At 34.7% G+C, this 17,153-nt stretch overlaps 1 protein-coding gene across 1 annotated transcript in view; it reads right to left on the bottom strand.

Moving 5' to 3' along the window:
• Positions 1-17,153, bottom strand: part of UNC5C (unc-5 netrin receptor C) — a 335,847-nt gene that overhangs the window by 47,945 nt on the left and 270,749 nt on the right. Inside the window, exons 6-8 of the mRNA XM_016206188.2 lie at positions 16,251-16,418; positions 13,632-13,796; positions 435-491 (exon numbers count right to left, since the gene is read on the bottom strand). Coding sequence (XP_016061674.2) covers positions 435-491; positions 13,632-13,796; positions 16,251-16,418 — 390 coding nt within the window. The remainder of the gene's footprint in view (positions 1-434; positions 492-13,631; positions 13,797-16,250; positions 16,419-17,153) is intronic.

Below are 17,153 nucleotides of genomic sequence, written 5' to 3'. Positions count from 1 at the left end.
CATCTGAGTCAGCAGCATTCGGAACTCTGGTCAGAATATTATATCGAAATCCTTAATGCTTTATTTTACCAGGCTGTAATTGCTGATTCAACATTCATGATTTCTAACTCAATAGATCTGAATTTTCTCAACCCTTTACTTTTTTAGCATTTGAACCCAGCCTTTTATTTATATCAGCATTTTTTCCGATATGTTTTTTCAGCTACTGGACCCAAGCTTTGCACGGTAGGCTGATAGGTTTTAAAGCTGGTGGAGACTTGAAATGACCCTTTCTTTTCTTCCGCAGTGAAAATCTAATTTGTTTTTCATGTTAGAATATATTAGGCACCTATTTCCTGTGTGCACATCTGTGATCTAAAGAAAAGTAAACTTGAACCGAGGGCAATGATGTTAAAAGATTATTTAGCAACATAAAAACCAAACATCAAACTTACAAGAAAATCCATATTCATTCTGGGTTCTCTGTTCAGTTGAAATGGGATAAATGAAACCTTGAAAAGAAACAAAAAAATGAAACAAAAATGGGAACAAAATCAAATTAATGATGGAAATAAAATGAGAAGCATGAAAAATGGTTAATTAAAAGAAAAGGAGAAGAATCCTATGGCCCTTTAGAATCCTGGTTCAGCACAGAATTATGATTTTGCATCTCCTGTCTGCTCTGGAGTCTCAGTAAGAATTAATAAGTAGGCAGATTGAATTTCAGAGCAAAAACTGGTCTCGAGTCACTAACTTTGGAGTGCTTAAAGTCTTTCTTTTATTGAGCAGAACTCTAATGGATCTAATTTATTTCAGACATCATGGGTCATTAGCATAAGGAAAATCTTTTTTCCTTACCCCTGCCATATGCTTTAATTCCCAGGACATATTCAATAAGGCTCTAAACAGTTTTTTTCTTTTTTATTAAATCATAACAGCTTGCTCTTGGTCTAATAGAACTAAAGGAGACCTGTCGTCATTGGTCAAAGGTTAAATACCCATTTACTGAGCTGAGCCTGGGCCACCTCTCCCCGCCCCATTTAGGATTCACTTTTTGGATTTTGTTGTTGTTTCCTGCCCCTTCCTCCATTTAATAGGAATCCAATAGGTTTTGCCCAGGGACTGGACAGTTTGTCAATACATGGAAACTGGATGCTTTTTATTTGAAATCATTCAAAAATCAATAGGGCCTAAAGGGCATAAAGTTATTTATTTTAGGGCTTCAGAGGTATAGTGTAAATTGAGCAAAATAAAAACCTCATCTCAATGGTAAATTCAGAAATAACTAGCAATTTTATTTTTCTTCTCTTTTTATTAGTATATTCCATAGTAGGGATCAGAACATAACCATAGTAATAAAAATGTGAAGTAGAAGATTAGGAGAAAAGATTAAAAAAAATGAAACACAAAATTTTTGAAATAAAAAGCATCTATGGAAAATTTTAAAGTACAACTTATAACTGGCTCCTGCAGTTTCCTAATATTTAATATGCTGCAACATGAGTTAATCAAAAGATCTGGCACCGTTTGGATTAATCAAATGAAGATGAATAAGAAGCATTAAACTTTCCTAGTGACACCCAAGGGCAGAAATGTAGAGAATATACAAGAATCACAATTAATTGGTTCAAAATTAAAGGTGTGTAATGCTTTAATTCTAAATCGTGCCTCAGGTAGATTTTTCTGTAGTTTGCAGAACACTCAGTTCTTACAAGCTATTTACCTATTTGGGGGAACTAATTCTGGAGAAACATGCAGTGCCACCTTAATGAAAGAGACGTTTGCTGCAGCACAGACAGGTTTGCTCTGAATTAATATTTAATGCTTTATTTTAGAGCAATGATTGCAACCTCTAACTCAGTTTTATAAATATTATATTCCTTATCGCAGGTGTCTGAGTCCATGTATTAAGTTTGATTTTCATTTTAAACACTCCTGTCTGGTAATAACCATTTTCCATTTGTACTCCGTGAACTCAATAATAGGACACTTGGGGACATATACAGGCACTAGAAAAAAGGTTATTTATTTTGGAAAACCAAAGACTTAAGACAATATGAGTTCACTGCTAGGAGAGAAGACCAGATCACTGATGCTGTCATTTTGGTAGGGATGATATTAAAGAGGGATGCCATAAGATTTGTTTTTGGCAGGTGAGAAGGCCCGGAAATTAGTGTAAAATCGGATATTTGGGGATGATTTGATGTTCACCATGAAAATTTTGATTAGAATCAGTGAGGGCCTGCTGGAGTAGGCAGAAGAGAGGGAGCTCATAAAGGGAGAAGCCAACCTCCAGAGAGACGGAGCATGGGCTGAGATTGCTCCCTGTGAAGCAGTTCTGGGTTTTCCTTGACTTTTATGCCTACTTCCCAATAGAATCGCTGTTCGTGATAGGCAGACCAGGGAATAATAAAAAGAAATTTTATAATTTCTATTTTAATCTCAACTTTCCCATATTTATGTAGATCTGAACCACTCAGTAAATATTTCAGTGCCTTATGGTTTTTATCTGAGGCTTGTATTTCATTGCAGGCACAGAACTGGAATCCATTCATTCATTCATTCATTCATTCATTCATTCATTCATCTAACAAACACTCTTGAACCTGAATATATGCTGGGTTCTATATTAGCCATAGGGGTGCAATGACAAATGAGGTGACAAAAGTCCCTGTTTTCATTTTAGTTTAACAGAAAACAAATAAAATAAAATGATAAATAAGATCATTTCAAATGCTGAAAAAGTCCTTTAAAAAAATAAAACAAAAGAAGGTAATGTGGTTAGAGATCAAAGGATGACAAACAGGGAATCAGGGAACAATTTTTTGTCGAATGAAGTCTGAGTTGAAACTTGAACAATGAGAAAGAATTAGCCAAATAAAGATCAGGAGGGACACCGTTCCATGAAGAGAGACAGGAAATGCAAAAGTCCTGACATAAAAACAGAGTAGTTAGAAGATAGTGAGTGAGAGGAAAAGGGACATGCAGAAGGGTCAGCGGCAGCAAGATTATGTAGGCCTGGTGGTTCATGATGGGGCATTTTGAATTTATTCTAAATGAAGTGCAAATTCTATGATTGAATATAAGTTTGAAAAGATCATTTTGGTTTCTCTATAGATAATGGAGATCAAAGTGACATGATTTTATGGATGGTTTTTACAACCCTTGGCTTGGGAGATATCTATCAATAGGTGTATCAATATATTTGATGAAATGTTTGCATTTGAAGTTGCTGGAATAAAAAAATAAAAAGTAAAAGTCTCACTAATAGTTATTCCTCAAAACCAATAAGGAGCAATGTAACCAAACTATTATTTTCCTACACGGGAAAATTTAAAACAGAGCACTATTCAACATACTCGCCAGTGGTTCAACACCCCAATTTACTCTGTTATGGGAACACTGATAAAGAGTTTTAGAAGGCAACTCTGTAAAACTTTTCCATCCATTTCAAAAACATTTCTGCAACTATAGAACTAAAACATCACGTAGGAGGCTGGGAATCAGACAAGAAGGGGATTATTGTCCCATCGCTTAAACGAGGGGAACAGAATCACTTTCTAGAGTTTGTTTCTTCACTTCTTCATCTGACCTGTCTCTTGTGGAACAACAGGGAAAATTTTCTTCTGCTAATGAGGTGACCCTGCTGAGAGCAGTCTAGCAATAATAAAAAATAACATCTACGGCAGGACATAGTGCAAAATAATTGTTTTCAGTGTCACTATCAACAGTCTGGTTCATAAGTTAGGAATTTCAGTTACTTTTCCTACTACTGGAAAGTAAGGCTGACTGAAAAAGCATCATGGCTGTTGTCCAAGTCAGTGAAATTGAGTTTTTCAGGCTCGTGGACTTTTATTTAAATCCTAGCTCTTCCCCTTCCTTAACCATGAGAGCTTGGCCAAACTACCGCACTTCCCAAAGCATCAATTTTCTCATCTGTGTATAGGAATAATCACTTCCATACAGTTGTGGAAAGCAGAAAAGAGATTTGTAAAATGCTGGTACATAACAAGTAATCAATAAATGACAACTATATCAAACATTGTCTTGTACATTATAAGCACACCGAGATGCTGGGCTCTCAAGGAATTTTATTTGTAGAGTCGAGGCAATGAGTGACCTGTTATTTAATGAGCGACCTTAGGAAATTTGTATTTCAAGTTCCTTAGTAATTACAGAGACAAGAAGCCCAGTTTTCCTGAGAAACCATGAGCAATGCAGTCTTCTAAGTACTGTATACTTTTTCACCGGCTTCTTTTCAAGAGGTTTATTCCTGGCCTTTGTGGCTTCTGGCAAAGATATAGTAGAATGTTTCAGAAACAAATTTCCAAGACCAGAGTGCAACTTGATGCTAAAACAGTTTGTCAACCCCAGCTGGTGCCACTTCTAAAGGGGGTATTAGGAAATGGGGCAAGGGAGGTGTTCTTTGGTTGTCCTAATGATCAGCCAATAGCCAATTGCTTCCACCATCTAAGACCCCAGATGAAAAAAGGAGTATTTTGAAATGGGACAGATTTGGGTTCATATATTGGCTCTTGCCCTCACTTATTGTGGGCATTGGGTGGACTGTTTCAATCTTACACCTCAGTTTCTTCTTTTACAAGACAGAGCTGTTATTAGAAGATTATCAAAAGTTCAGTGTGCAAGGTTATTTTTTGTACTTTTTGAGTTTTATTAAATTAAACAGCTCAATTTTGCTTCTGTGTGGCCATGACTAACATAGTAGATGGGAGTCAGAAGCAATTTACGCCAGGGCCTAAAGTCAATGCATTAAGTAGAGAGTGAATACAATTAAAATTATACCTCCAATTCCTTTAAACTAAAATACATGTGATACAGTAATTTTTATGTCCACAGAAGTCGGGAATTAAAACTCTCTTCCTTTACATGAGTTATCGAATTCCTAGCCAAAGGACGATGGATGGAGTTTTAGAAAGTGTTCCTGCTTGCCTTCACGGTTTACTCATTATATTTCAATATGGAATTGCTTTTGTGATCTTAATACATGTGAGTCGATTTTATGATATTGTGAGAATTTAAAAAATAGAGGATAGTTCATATCTTCTATGGGGGTTAGAATGTCAATTGTGAATACAAGTCAATTATAGTTTGTAGAAGCATTGTGCTCTATAAAAGTACGTGTTTTTAAATCATCAAGTTGTTAGTTTTAGTCATATCTATCTGAACTACACTAGACCACTTCGAAAGATCTGTCCTCATTTTTATGATCTTAGCATCAGAAGAATCTCTGTTTTTGATGGATTTTCCCCTCTCAGCCTAGCGGCTTGGTCTTTCTTTTTGCCAGTGACTTTACCCTAAGCCAAAATATGTGATTTTTCTCACCTGGATTACATTTCTTCTGATGCAAGTGTTCTTATTAAAAACCTCCAGGGCCTTTCAAAATAAACATGCCCAGGTTTTGTTTTTTCTTTTTAGGTCTGTTCTTATCTAGCCAGCCCATCAGGACTGCACTAATGATGTCAAAGGTCAGGTCTGTCAATGACACTCAGGTCATTTATTATAATTTACCACTCTTCTGAGGGTTTATTTATTGACAGAGGCTTAAGGATCTTCAAATAAATGAATACATAAATTCTAGGACATGCCAACAGAAATTGAAAATAACATTTGCTTATCACTGATGTCAGTTATCTAAATTGCTGTGGTGATTCGAGCTGCACCCTCCACAGGCTAGGAGGCTGTCCTCACTACACTGACCCACAGCCTTTTTCCTGACAGTAACCACCACGCCCTTTGAAAATGAATAGCTCCGAATTAACCTCTCAGGATATAAAAGTCTTATCTTGTGACTCACAGTAGGTGAAGAATAAATGCCTGAAATTTAATGCAACAGTTGAGTAAAATCAAATCCACAGTTCAGCTGCCCAAGTGTTTTTAATGAAGTACACTCTATCACCATCAATATTCCTTAAGAAGAATAATGAACTATTAAATCCAAAGGCAATGACATTATAATCCATGGGAGTAAAGACGTCTGGTGGAAAAATAAGCAGAGTCCTGAAAGGCTGATTTCTGGCATACATCACCATATCTGCTGGGTTTTTAGGCAAAAAGAAAACGAAATTGAAAGCCCTGGCCCTGCACCCATGTGATCTGAAGGAGCCCACACTCTGCTGTGGTTGTAAAAGGTGGCACCTTTCTTGAATCCCTAGAAGCTGGAGACCTTGCATTTGTCCTCTCACAATAACCCGTGTGTGGGGGGGGGGAGGAGGGGGTGCTCCATAGGTGTTCAGTAGGTTTCTTTTGGTTATAGTTTCTAACCACATCCCTGCTTTCAAAAGCAGGAAAATGTTTTACCAGAAAGGAAAAAAGCAAAAGCAAACCGCACTTATTATACCGGAGACAGCAGAGCACTGTGCTGGGCAGCCAGTCCACATAGAGAATATTTATCTGCCAGCTGGGACACTACGCCTATCAAGGACTATACAAACACAGCTATGACATCAACTTCTTCCAAACTACAGATAAAAGCTCTCACTGCCTGACACGCACAATTATGCGTTCCCTATCAAACTGCTGTGTTGACAAAAATTTCCCTGGAAACTGACTAGCACCTTCTCAAATGCGTACTATGGAGGTCATAAACACATCATTCTGAAGTCAGGAAAAGACTATTTGTAAAGTAAATTATTTTCTCACATTGAATGCACCTGGGATTCTGAGGAACCTGGTGTGCAATGTGTCCGCACCACAGTTTACACACAGGCTTCCGCCACTTCCTCTGTATGTGAGAATTAATGGGAGAGATGTGTGGCATGTAAATTTTTTAATGAGAAGAAAGTGCTAAATTTGCAGACTGCATAACATTTTAATTTCCGAAAGTCAGGAAGTTCACTGATGCAGACACAGTTCCAGGCAGTTCTTGTTTGTAAATTGCAGTTTTTAATGTGTGTACTGTGGCATAAACCCTCTTCAGTAAGAAGGAGTTATTCTAAATTCAGACTTGAACTGTTACATGTCCCTACGTGGGACTCAAATCTTCAAGCAGGGTTAGAAACTAAAGCCCATAGGAATAGAGTCAGGAATGTAATAATATCATTGAGCATATTCATACATATATATAAAGCACCGTTTAGTCCTTGGATTGCTATTTTGGAAAGGAAAAAGCATGGATTAAACCATTATATGCCAACCATGACAGAGTAGAACGTACTACATATTCATTATAGGGATGATAAAAGTTCAAAGTTGTCAGGTCTTGGTAATACACTTGTATTTCAACATAAAAGGTAAAAAGGTAAATATGCTTATTGGCTTAGCATTTTTGGGAATTGCCCTAAGTACTTTTTCTTCCTCTGTATCTTTTTTTTCTGTGTCTAGTGTTCTCTCTCTGTTTCTACCTCTCTCTTGCCGGAACCATTACAAGTAAATCCTAATTCAAAACTGCATGGCAAAACCAGGGTTACTTTCATATAATTTTAGGAATTATATAAATAAACCTAAATGGGTGCACAGCACAATGGACCTTCCATTACTGACTACTGGATAAGATACATTATTCTGCAGTATTATTAAGGAAAAAACAGTCTCATCGGTTATTAATGTTAAGTTTCTCATATCAGACATATTAGATATGTGTGTTATTTTCAGTAGTGAAAAATACTCCAAGTCACCTATTCTTTCATGTCCAATGCAATTCATACACTTCAGCATACCAAAGGACTCCAGTTTTTAAAATTAACAATGTCCTTATAAGCCCAAAATGGCCAACTTCTTTCTGGGGCATTAAGTAACTTTAGTGGTTTTTAATTAACCTTTAATAATGTATTCTGGTGAAATAACATCAATTTCTGGAAGTTCTTAATTTGAAGGTGGTATCTCCAGTGTAGGAACTACTTTTTCAGGCCACTGACTATATATTAGTGTAACAGATACATAATATATATTATATACTTCAATATCAACTAATGTGTATAAATGGCCTAAAATTTTAGTAGAGCTTCTGAAATTGCTTAAAGACCATAACCTTGTTTCACAGATGAAATTACACAGCATCACGTAATGAATCCAATTTATCAAAGAGTTTAAGGATAAGTATGTTTGCAAGTGTACATAATAGGTAACTGGGAAATAATGCAAGACTATAATTCAGTTCCAAATCCCCACGTTTTCAAAATCCTTTTATATATGTACTTGATTTACTGGCTATAAGTAGCTCTTGCCACCTAGGGTTTTATATAACTAGGACTTTATGCAAGTATTCTGTGCAAATACTTTTTTGGTAATCTAATTTAAATCTAATCTAATTTAAATCAATGTGACCAAATTCCCAGGACGCATCAGTGATTTTGCTACATTTCAAATCCTGAGACTCCCTGCTTACAAGATATGTAGTTGTTCCAGGCAATTGTCAGCATCTCTCTTTCAAAAAATAATTTACAATTATAAACATAATGAAATCCTAAATATAAAGAATATGGAGAATAGAATGTATCTTGGAAAAGAAAAGTAATCAAGTGTAATCTCACAAGCATAAATGCATAAATTTCATTCACCTTTTTCTAAAACTTACTTTTACATACTTAGATGAAATGCATCTATAAATCTATATTCTACTTTTCATGTTAAACCATCATAAATATTTTAGTGGCTATATGATATTCCACCTTATGGAAGTAGCATGTGTAACTTAACCATTGCTCTAATATTGGGCTTTCGGATTTTGCTTTTTGTACAGTAAAATACAAAGAATATGTCATATTGGCATATATCTTTTTAGGTATTCATATTACTGAAAATTTATTCATCAAAGTAGGATTAAAGGGTCAAAGGCTATGAATACCTTTAAAGCTCTTAATTCATATTGTCAATTCACTTCCCCAAATAATTGTAAAAATTTGTATTCCCATTAGTAAAAGACGAGAGATTTTATTTTTATTGCACACTTGCTAACATTTAGCATTATTTTATCTTTTAAGTACTATATAATTTTGTAAGTAAACCTCAAAGCCTTTTAAAAATGTAAATGTTTAAAAATGTTGAGGAAACACCTGGATTTCTAAGAAATCTTACACAAACAACTAATAGCCTGATAAACAAGTTAGAAAACTTTTGATTAAATGTCCAATTGAAAATTAAACATTCTAAAAACTATAAAGTCATGAAAAGCAAAAATCTAAATTAAAACTACAAGCAAACAAAATCTCTAAGATCTGTTACTTGGCCACAATGGGAAATGAAATTAAATTAGGAATAGCCCAATCAGATAGTCAAAGCCATTAACTGGATATTTTAAAATAAAGATTGAACTCTATTGCAAGTTCCATTTCTTAACTTTGTCTCTCTCTATAATTATGATTTCAAATTATGTCTCTCATAAAGACTATAAAACTAGATTCCTTCCCCTTCAATTTTGAATTTCCTTTAACAGGTGAATTGAATTCATTTACATTATTATCCTTGATATATGATGATCCCTGATGTATACCATCTTATTTATTGTTTTCATTTACCACAAGTTTTGCTCTTTCTTTTTTGTTCCTGATATGCCCTTAAAAATCTCATTTTGAATTATTTATGCATTCAACCTTTATATGTGTAATCAGTATTATCAGTAAAGTCCAATGCAAGTAGTATTACTGTTTTTTTCTTGAACAAGATATGGTAATTAGAAAATTTTAACTCGGTCACACCTTCTCATGTTCTGAAATACCATTGTATAGAATTTAATTTTATTTTATTTTCAAGTGTTCCTAATTGGCTTCTCCTTTTAAAAGGAATTAATTTTTAAAGTTTGGTAATTTACTAGTGAGAGTTTGTGAGTAGTAAGCCCTCTCGATTATCTGAAATTATTTTTAACTTTTCTCTCTTACATAATACATTTTGGATTTTCTCATTTTATCCTCCAAGGGTTTTAACCTCCCTTTTACATAATCACATGGAAAGTTTTAGGAGGTCTACGTTCCATTTCATTAATGCCCTCTATAACTATATCTAAAATTTTCTCTAATCTGACCTGATTTTTTAATCTCTGAGTGAATTGTAACTTTAAATCATCATGTTTACAATTATAGACATTCCATGATTTTTTCCTAAATCTGACTGCCCTTTTTACAATATTTTATTCTTTCATTTGTGCTTATATCCCTTTTAAAAAATACCATCTGTATCTTTATTTTTATTTATTTTATAGTCTCATTCAGATTGCCCTCTGAGTCTATGTTATGAGAGTGTTAACTCACCTATACATTATGTTGCTGACTCTCCTTTAAGCAGACTGTTCCCTTGGGTGATATGAAACTTTGTATTATAAGCTCATTTTCCAGACTGGGCTATTTTTATCATAGAGCAAGGCACTTGGGTTTTGGAAAGAACTCTAGAGAATGGCTTGCTGCTTGTTTCTGTTGGTACCCCAGAAGTTTTACCAATTATGTAAATTACACATCTTTTGTTTTTTTGCTCCCTGTACTGTATCTTAGACTCCATACCAAAGCTGGGTGTAGGACTGTGGTTTTACTATAGGTTTTATTTAAGTGAAGACTTTATTTTTCTTTTCTCTACCATGAATTTTCCTGTGGCTTCTCAAGCTGGGTGGGTAAGATATTTTCTAGTTATCTTTCATGGTGGGGGCAGCCATTTATGAGACTCAGCCTTATTCAGGGTTCTTGCTTTCAACTCTGGGCCTCAGGCTTTTGCAAATTCAGGGCTTCTGCCTCTCAGCCAAAACTGAAACCCTAACTCCCATTCCCTACATCCATACCCAATGAGGATATATATTGCACCCTACATCCATGTTCAAGGCCCCTCTTGGTGTCCACTCAGACAGTTACCTCTCTAGATTTTAGTTTCTACTTTAGTTCTGGCCCTTGAGGAATTCCCTATTTTTCTCTTTAACTTGATTCCCTCTCTCTCTTTCTTTCTGTCTTTCTCCCTCTTTCCCTCCCTTAAACACACATACACACACCATATGTGTGTATGTATGTCTTTTAGGTTTTAATATTTTATACAATATTCTACATATCTGAGTAAAGGGTGTTTGTAATTTTGTAATGAGGGAGGTAGTTAAGGAAGAAATGTGTCTGAATACAATTGTTTTGAACAAATTAGTGAATAAGCATAAATAGTAATATTTTCTATGTATTTCACATTGTATGCTTTTAGGTACCAATTTGGCTTTTGAAATTACTACATGACATTATCTAGGTAACTGAATTCTACTGACATCCATTATGAACTTTGAATTTGTCCTACCTAGCAGCATATCTACATATATATCAGAATCATTTGTAGACAATTTCAAGTGAATTCAGAGGTTATATTGCATACCTGGTTCAATGGTAAGTAGGCTAGCTTTATTTTGAGATAATACTGGAATTTTTATGAAGAACTATTTATTAAGGCATTGAAAACACTAATTCTCCTAAAGTAAACAAACATTAAATGCTAATTCTTAGCTGTCAATTGCAACTTTCTGTCTTTTCTATTCCCATTCTTTTTCATAATACGGACCTGTCCCTCTTGCAAGCTTGGTACTTTCATTATTAGAAAGCCTTTTGTTTTCCAAAATAAAGGCTAAGAGCAATAATAATTCTTTGCAAGACTTTGGCAACAATGTTATGTCAGAAACACCCAGTTTATTGGTAAACAGAAACTACTGCTTTCACTATAAAATACTATAATTACACAGTGCGGCAATATCTCTGTTTTTTGTCAGGGAGGAAATCAATAATACAGATTACAATTCTCTATTGCACTAGAGTAGAGAAAGAGCAGAAGAAAGAGTTTATTGACTTAATAGGGGCTGTTACTATAACAAATCAGAATTGTAAAAGAAAATAGATTTTTAACTGATTTTAATCCAAACACCCAAATGTTCCAGTCTAACAAGAGAATTGACAAAAAAATAAACAAAACCAAACAACAACAAAATCCCCTTTAGTAGCTTCATTCCCTTTCCTTATTTACACATACACTTCATACTAACATCATTGGCAAGTATCCAATCATAAGAAAAAATTCTATTAATGCTGTAAGAAATAAGCTAGATGTTAAGGGAATGCTGTGTCATGAAAGTCTTGATTTGAATATTTCATGTTTGTATCTGAAAAATGTTATAATTTAGAATGTGTCATTTTGTGTAACTAATAAAAGGCCCAGTGTTCCATCTTGTGGCTTTGTATTCCTCGTTAAATAGGTTACTTTAGGAAATTTTAAATATGCACAATAGAAGCAGTAGGCTGAAATATAATATTGAGACAGGGAGAGAGGGAAGAAAGAGGGATGGGGGGGATAGAGAGAGAGAGACTTCCAATTTTGCTACTTTTCGATCACATGAATCAATTTGTCAAACACTAAAGGAAGAATACTAAATCATAAATATGTTAAAAGAATAACTTGTTTGACATATGTTTTTACTTTAATCCTTACTCAAACTCATGCCTGAGGAGCAAACCCTGTCTCTCTGGATAAATGGTTAGTCAAACAGCTGCATTCATTTCATTCTGCATTTTAGGTACAAACTTAGTGAGATGCAGTCCCCACATCATAACCAGTAGCTGTGCTTTTTACACTCAGCAGCAACTCATTTTCAAAGACTGTAACCTACAGTGGACAGAAAAATAAAAGGCCTATTGGATTTTTGTTCTGTGTCAGCAACATGATTACTTATTTGTATTTTAAGTAGGGTTTCTTTTTAAAGGTCCCTGTGTGTACAGACTCTGGGAGGTAAACAGAATATCATAAATATGGTAAAAATAAAATATTTTATTTGTAAAAGGTTCTACACAAATATATTTGGTTGTTTGTATTCGTGAGCAATTTGTAATGTATTATAAGAAATGTCAACATTTGGCCACCATTAGTTATGATATGAAGATATTACATTGTTTGACCTATTTATCTGTATAGGTGTGAGTTCAGAACAAATCTTAGTAACTTAATTCATGGTCATGAAAGAAACGGTAAATTTTGTACACTAAGGGCTCCTTAATAAAAGGGTAAGACTTCATGGTATGGAAATCAAACAACCATCTCATTAAGAAAATCTAAAGAACAAAACCATAAACAATGTTGAATATTTAGCTTAAAGCACCCATCATATTCCTGAGCCAATCTTCTACATTTATTTTTAAATTTTATGTTTTATTAGCATTGTTTCCTTTAAATAAACATAATTTCCAACAAAATTCAGCATTTTCAAGGAGCTGTGAAGATGCCCCATTAAATACATGTAAATTGATAAATCTACCTGCAGAAATGTTTCCTGTCCTTATATATATTATACATCCCATGAACCTTAGTTCAGGTATGGTAGTGAATTAGGAAAAAATAGCTTATTTGTTGGTAGTCATGTGACTTCTATGAGGAGTTTAGGGTGCCCTTTTGTGAACTCTAATAAAAATGAGTAGTGGTTCCCTGGTCTGGAAAGAATGACAGCCCTTCTCTGGAAATGACTAAATCACACTTTGCTCACTGGAAAGCAATACTGTGTGTGTCATTTGTTAACTGGACACAGTTATTCCTTTGGTTCTTGGGAGCTTACCTTTTGCAATTTGAAAAAAGAGCTAGGATATTGATATATTATTACATTTTTGTTGTTCAAGTAATTTCTTAATTTCTAATATTTCCTGCAAAGAATTCTGAAAGGTTAAATCTCAGGTTCCCCTGTGTGTCATTTGCTGAAACAGACTTACTCTGCATGCAAAGGCCATCAGTGCAGTTCTTGGACTGCAGGACCAGACCGTCGCAGTCCTTGCCTCCATTCTTGGGGGCTGGCGCCGTGCACTCCCTCCTGCGCCAGTGTGTGCACTCGGTCCCACAAGTAGACCACTTGCTCCAGGACGTCCACCTGCCATCCACTGTCACAGAGAAAACCCAGGATCAGGTCAAAGGGAGAGGATCTTCTTGAGAGCAAAGGAGAGCTGAGCTCAAATATAAATGCAAAACAAAAAAGCTGGAGAAACTGCCCCACCGAGGAGTTACTACATTTCTTTCAACTCCTGGAAGCGGAGCATGCTCTGCGTACGTCTGCTGTGCTCTGCGAGCTCTCCCAGGAGCTGTGCGGCTGTTTCCTCACTGACCAAGCAAGGGCAGCTTACAGGGACACACAGAACCAAAGCTGTCACCGACAGCTACATGAAGTAAGTCATGGTGGTGCTACTTTTTCTATCAAAAGGGAAACTTCTGGATTTTGTATTGAAAATTAGGGGGCTTCTTTTGAGACCCAAAATTCCTTCATGCATAGTGTCATGTGGGCAGTGCAAGTAAACTTATGTAGGGGTAAGGAAAAAGGTTGGTAGAGTGGGGAAGAAATCTATCTGTGTATCCATCCATCCATCCATCCAGTCATCCATCCATCCATCCATCCATCCATCCATCCATCCATCCATCCATCCATCCATCCATCCATCCATCATTCCATCATTTATCAGTGTATCTCTATTTATCTATGTATTAATCTATCATCTATGTATGCCCTATATACTCTTCTTATTTGATTTTTTCATCAGGGCTAATTGATTCTCCTAAGATCTTCTTGAAAAGAGAATTTTTCATTTATTATTTGATGATTCCATTCTAATACTTTATGGTGTATACATTTTTATTTTAAAATATGGTCATTTCTAATTTTCTGCTGTGATTCAGTAATTTAGAATTGACTCACTTTCTATTTTTGGTGGCTGACTTGGCAGTAATTTCAATGATAATGAGCTGAGATATCTCTATTTTAAAAACATATAAAGTAAATTTAAAAATATATAGTAAATTTCACTAAGGTCATATTTTAAAAAACATTCTTTAAAGGTTCTTACATAAATGGGATAAAAATATTGATGAGTTAAATTTAATTTTCCCCCTGAAATAGATAAACAATTATGATTATCTATAATTCAACATAAACAATGTTAAATATAATTTATTGAACATCTAATATACATAGCATCTTATACCTCTATAACAATTTTAATAGTTTACTATATGATTTCATATTCAAATTATTGTGTAAATATATTATTCATAATATGTATAGTGATCTAAACATGCTCACATGAAAAAAATGATGAAAGCATTAATACTTTAATCATTTAGAGTTGCCTGTATAAGCAGCTCCTAGATACCTGGAGAAAAGGCATTTGCTTTGACCTAGAACATCCCAAATTGCACATGTGCACACACACACAGACACACACACATATTTCTATTTCAACTCAAAATGCTCAGTGCATTTTTAATTGTAGGAGTCAACATCTAGGTAAAGTATAAAAGAGTACAAGATAAAATACTGAATTGCAGACCTAGCTAAGTGTCAAAACTTGTTCCATAAATAAAAGCCCTCAAACAGTTCAGTATAGGATACTATTTTGATATTTGGAAATCAACACAGGAATATAAACTATTTGATCATGTTTTTATTTTCAGTTCATTTCTTCAACTCATATCAGAAAGTTTGTATTAAAGGATAAACCAGACAAAAATTAGGCAAAATAAAGGGACGTAAAAAGACTGTGTATCTAAATAATGTAACTGACAATATGATAGCTACCTCAATGGAGTGCACTAAATTTATGGATTATTTCAAAATAACTTTAGCTAAACTTTTCAATTCATTGATTAGAATGTAGAGAGATTTCATTTGGGTGGATATTAACTTCAATTTACCTAAGAGCAGGTGACAATATAAAATAGCACAGAAAGATGTTCAGAGGCAGAGGGATGCAATCTTGGCATAAGTACCACTGCATATAACTCACAAAATAGGTGACCAACAAATACAGAAAATAAAGTGTTGACTGCATTGTATTTTCAAAATCCATTAGCTCATGTGTCAACAAAGCTTAGACTTCCTTTTAATTCATTCCAAATGTTTTATTTGCTCTTGCTCAGAAACTCACACTAAATACAAAATATTTCCGTCTAAAACATTTTTTGAATTTCAGTTCTAATTAGTTCCCATGGCTTTCTGGAGATCAAGGGTTGTTTTTCCTAAAATGTGTCACTTTCAATGGTGCTCAAATCTCTTGAATTACAGAACCTGCAATCTTGGCTCCAGCAGTTTTGTTTAGTAATAGAGAGGGATTATGTTTATAAGTGTTTAATCTCCTGTGTTATATTATTTTTCATGTCTAGGTAATAAAGTTAAGTACTCTTTTGGGGGAAAAGATTTCATTTCCCAGCAATGTAAGCATTGAATGGTATGATGGATTTAATAATGTTTACCACACATTAAGGTCAAGGATAAGGCTTTGTGTATATCCCTTAAAACTCATTTCTGGAATGGGAGGAGACACTTACGAGAGCAGTGGCTTATTTACCTGGGCATAATGTGGTACAGGCTATTTTCTGCACGCTCTGCCCTTCACAGAAGGCACCGCCGTTGAGTGGCGCTGGGTTGGTGCAGGTCCTCGTGCGTTTCTGATACCCTCGCCCACAGCGACTGTTACACACAGACCACTCTGTCCAGGTGGACCAGCCACCATTTACTGGAAGGAGGTAAATAGTAAAATGTGGATTAAATGTATGTGTATTCACATAAGAACACAAACCACACATAACACATCAACAAAAAGCTATCTCCCAAGTGACTATATAAAATATCTAAAATTCAAACCTAATAGAGACCATGAACATCGTATCATTCAAAGTTTTATCACAGAGCTGAAGAATCTAAGCACAGAGAAATAAATTCAATTACCAACATTTACTCACCTACTCAGAAAGGAAAATAGGATTGTGTTCTCTTTTCCTTGGCCAGCATTCTTTTTAAAACAAAATACATCCCCTTACCTAGTCAAGCTCCAGAAATTACTTTTGACAGCTTACCTCAAATAATAAATATTTACATCCTTATGCCAAGGCTGTAAGTGGATATGAAACATGGGACATGAATAAAATTATTCCGTCTTTTCTTAACAACAGATGATTGATGATTTTTCTTTAGCATATGTAAACTTTACAACTTTTTAAGGATTTTTAGTCAGTTTTATTAACTAACCATTGAACATGATTTAAAAAATAGTCTCATATTGCTGTGTTCTTTTTCAGTAATTGAGTAGCTATTTGATTGAATTGGCAATTAGTTGATGTAATTGAAATGAACACCTGTTTTGTGTATGAAGGCTAATTATGGTGTTTGATGGAGATGTCACTATAGATGAGATTATAAAACCTACACTCTAACACTGTTCATTATTTACCTCTGAGATCTTACTCTAGAA

This window comes from Miniopterus natalensis, chromosome 1 (genome assembly GCF_054644295.1).
Source record: "Miniopterus natalensis isolate mMinNat1 chromosome 1, mMinNat1.hap1, whole genome shotgun sequence".
NCBI lineage: Eukaryota > Metazoa > Chordata > Mammalia > Chiroptera > Miniopteridae > Miniopterus > Miniopterus natalensis.
The sequence above is the reverse complement of the archived record's forward strand: the minus strand, read 5'-3'. Positions and strand labels throughout refer to the sequence as shown.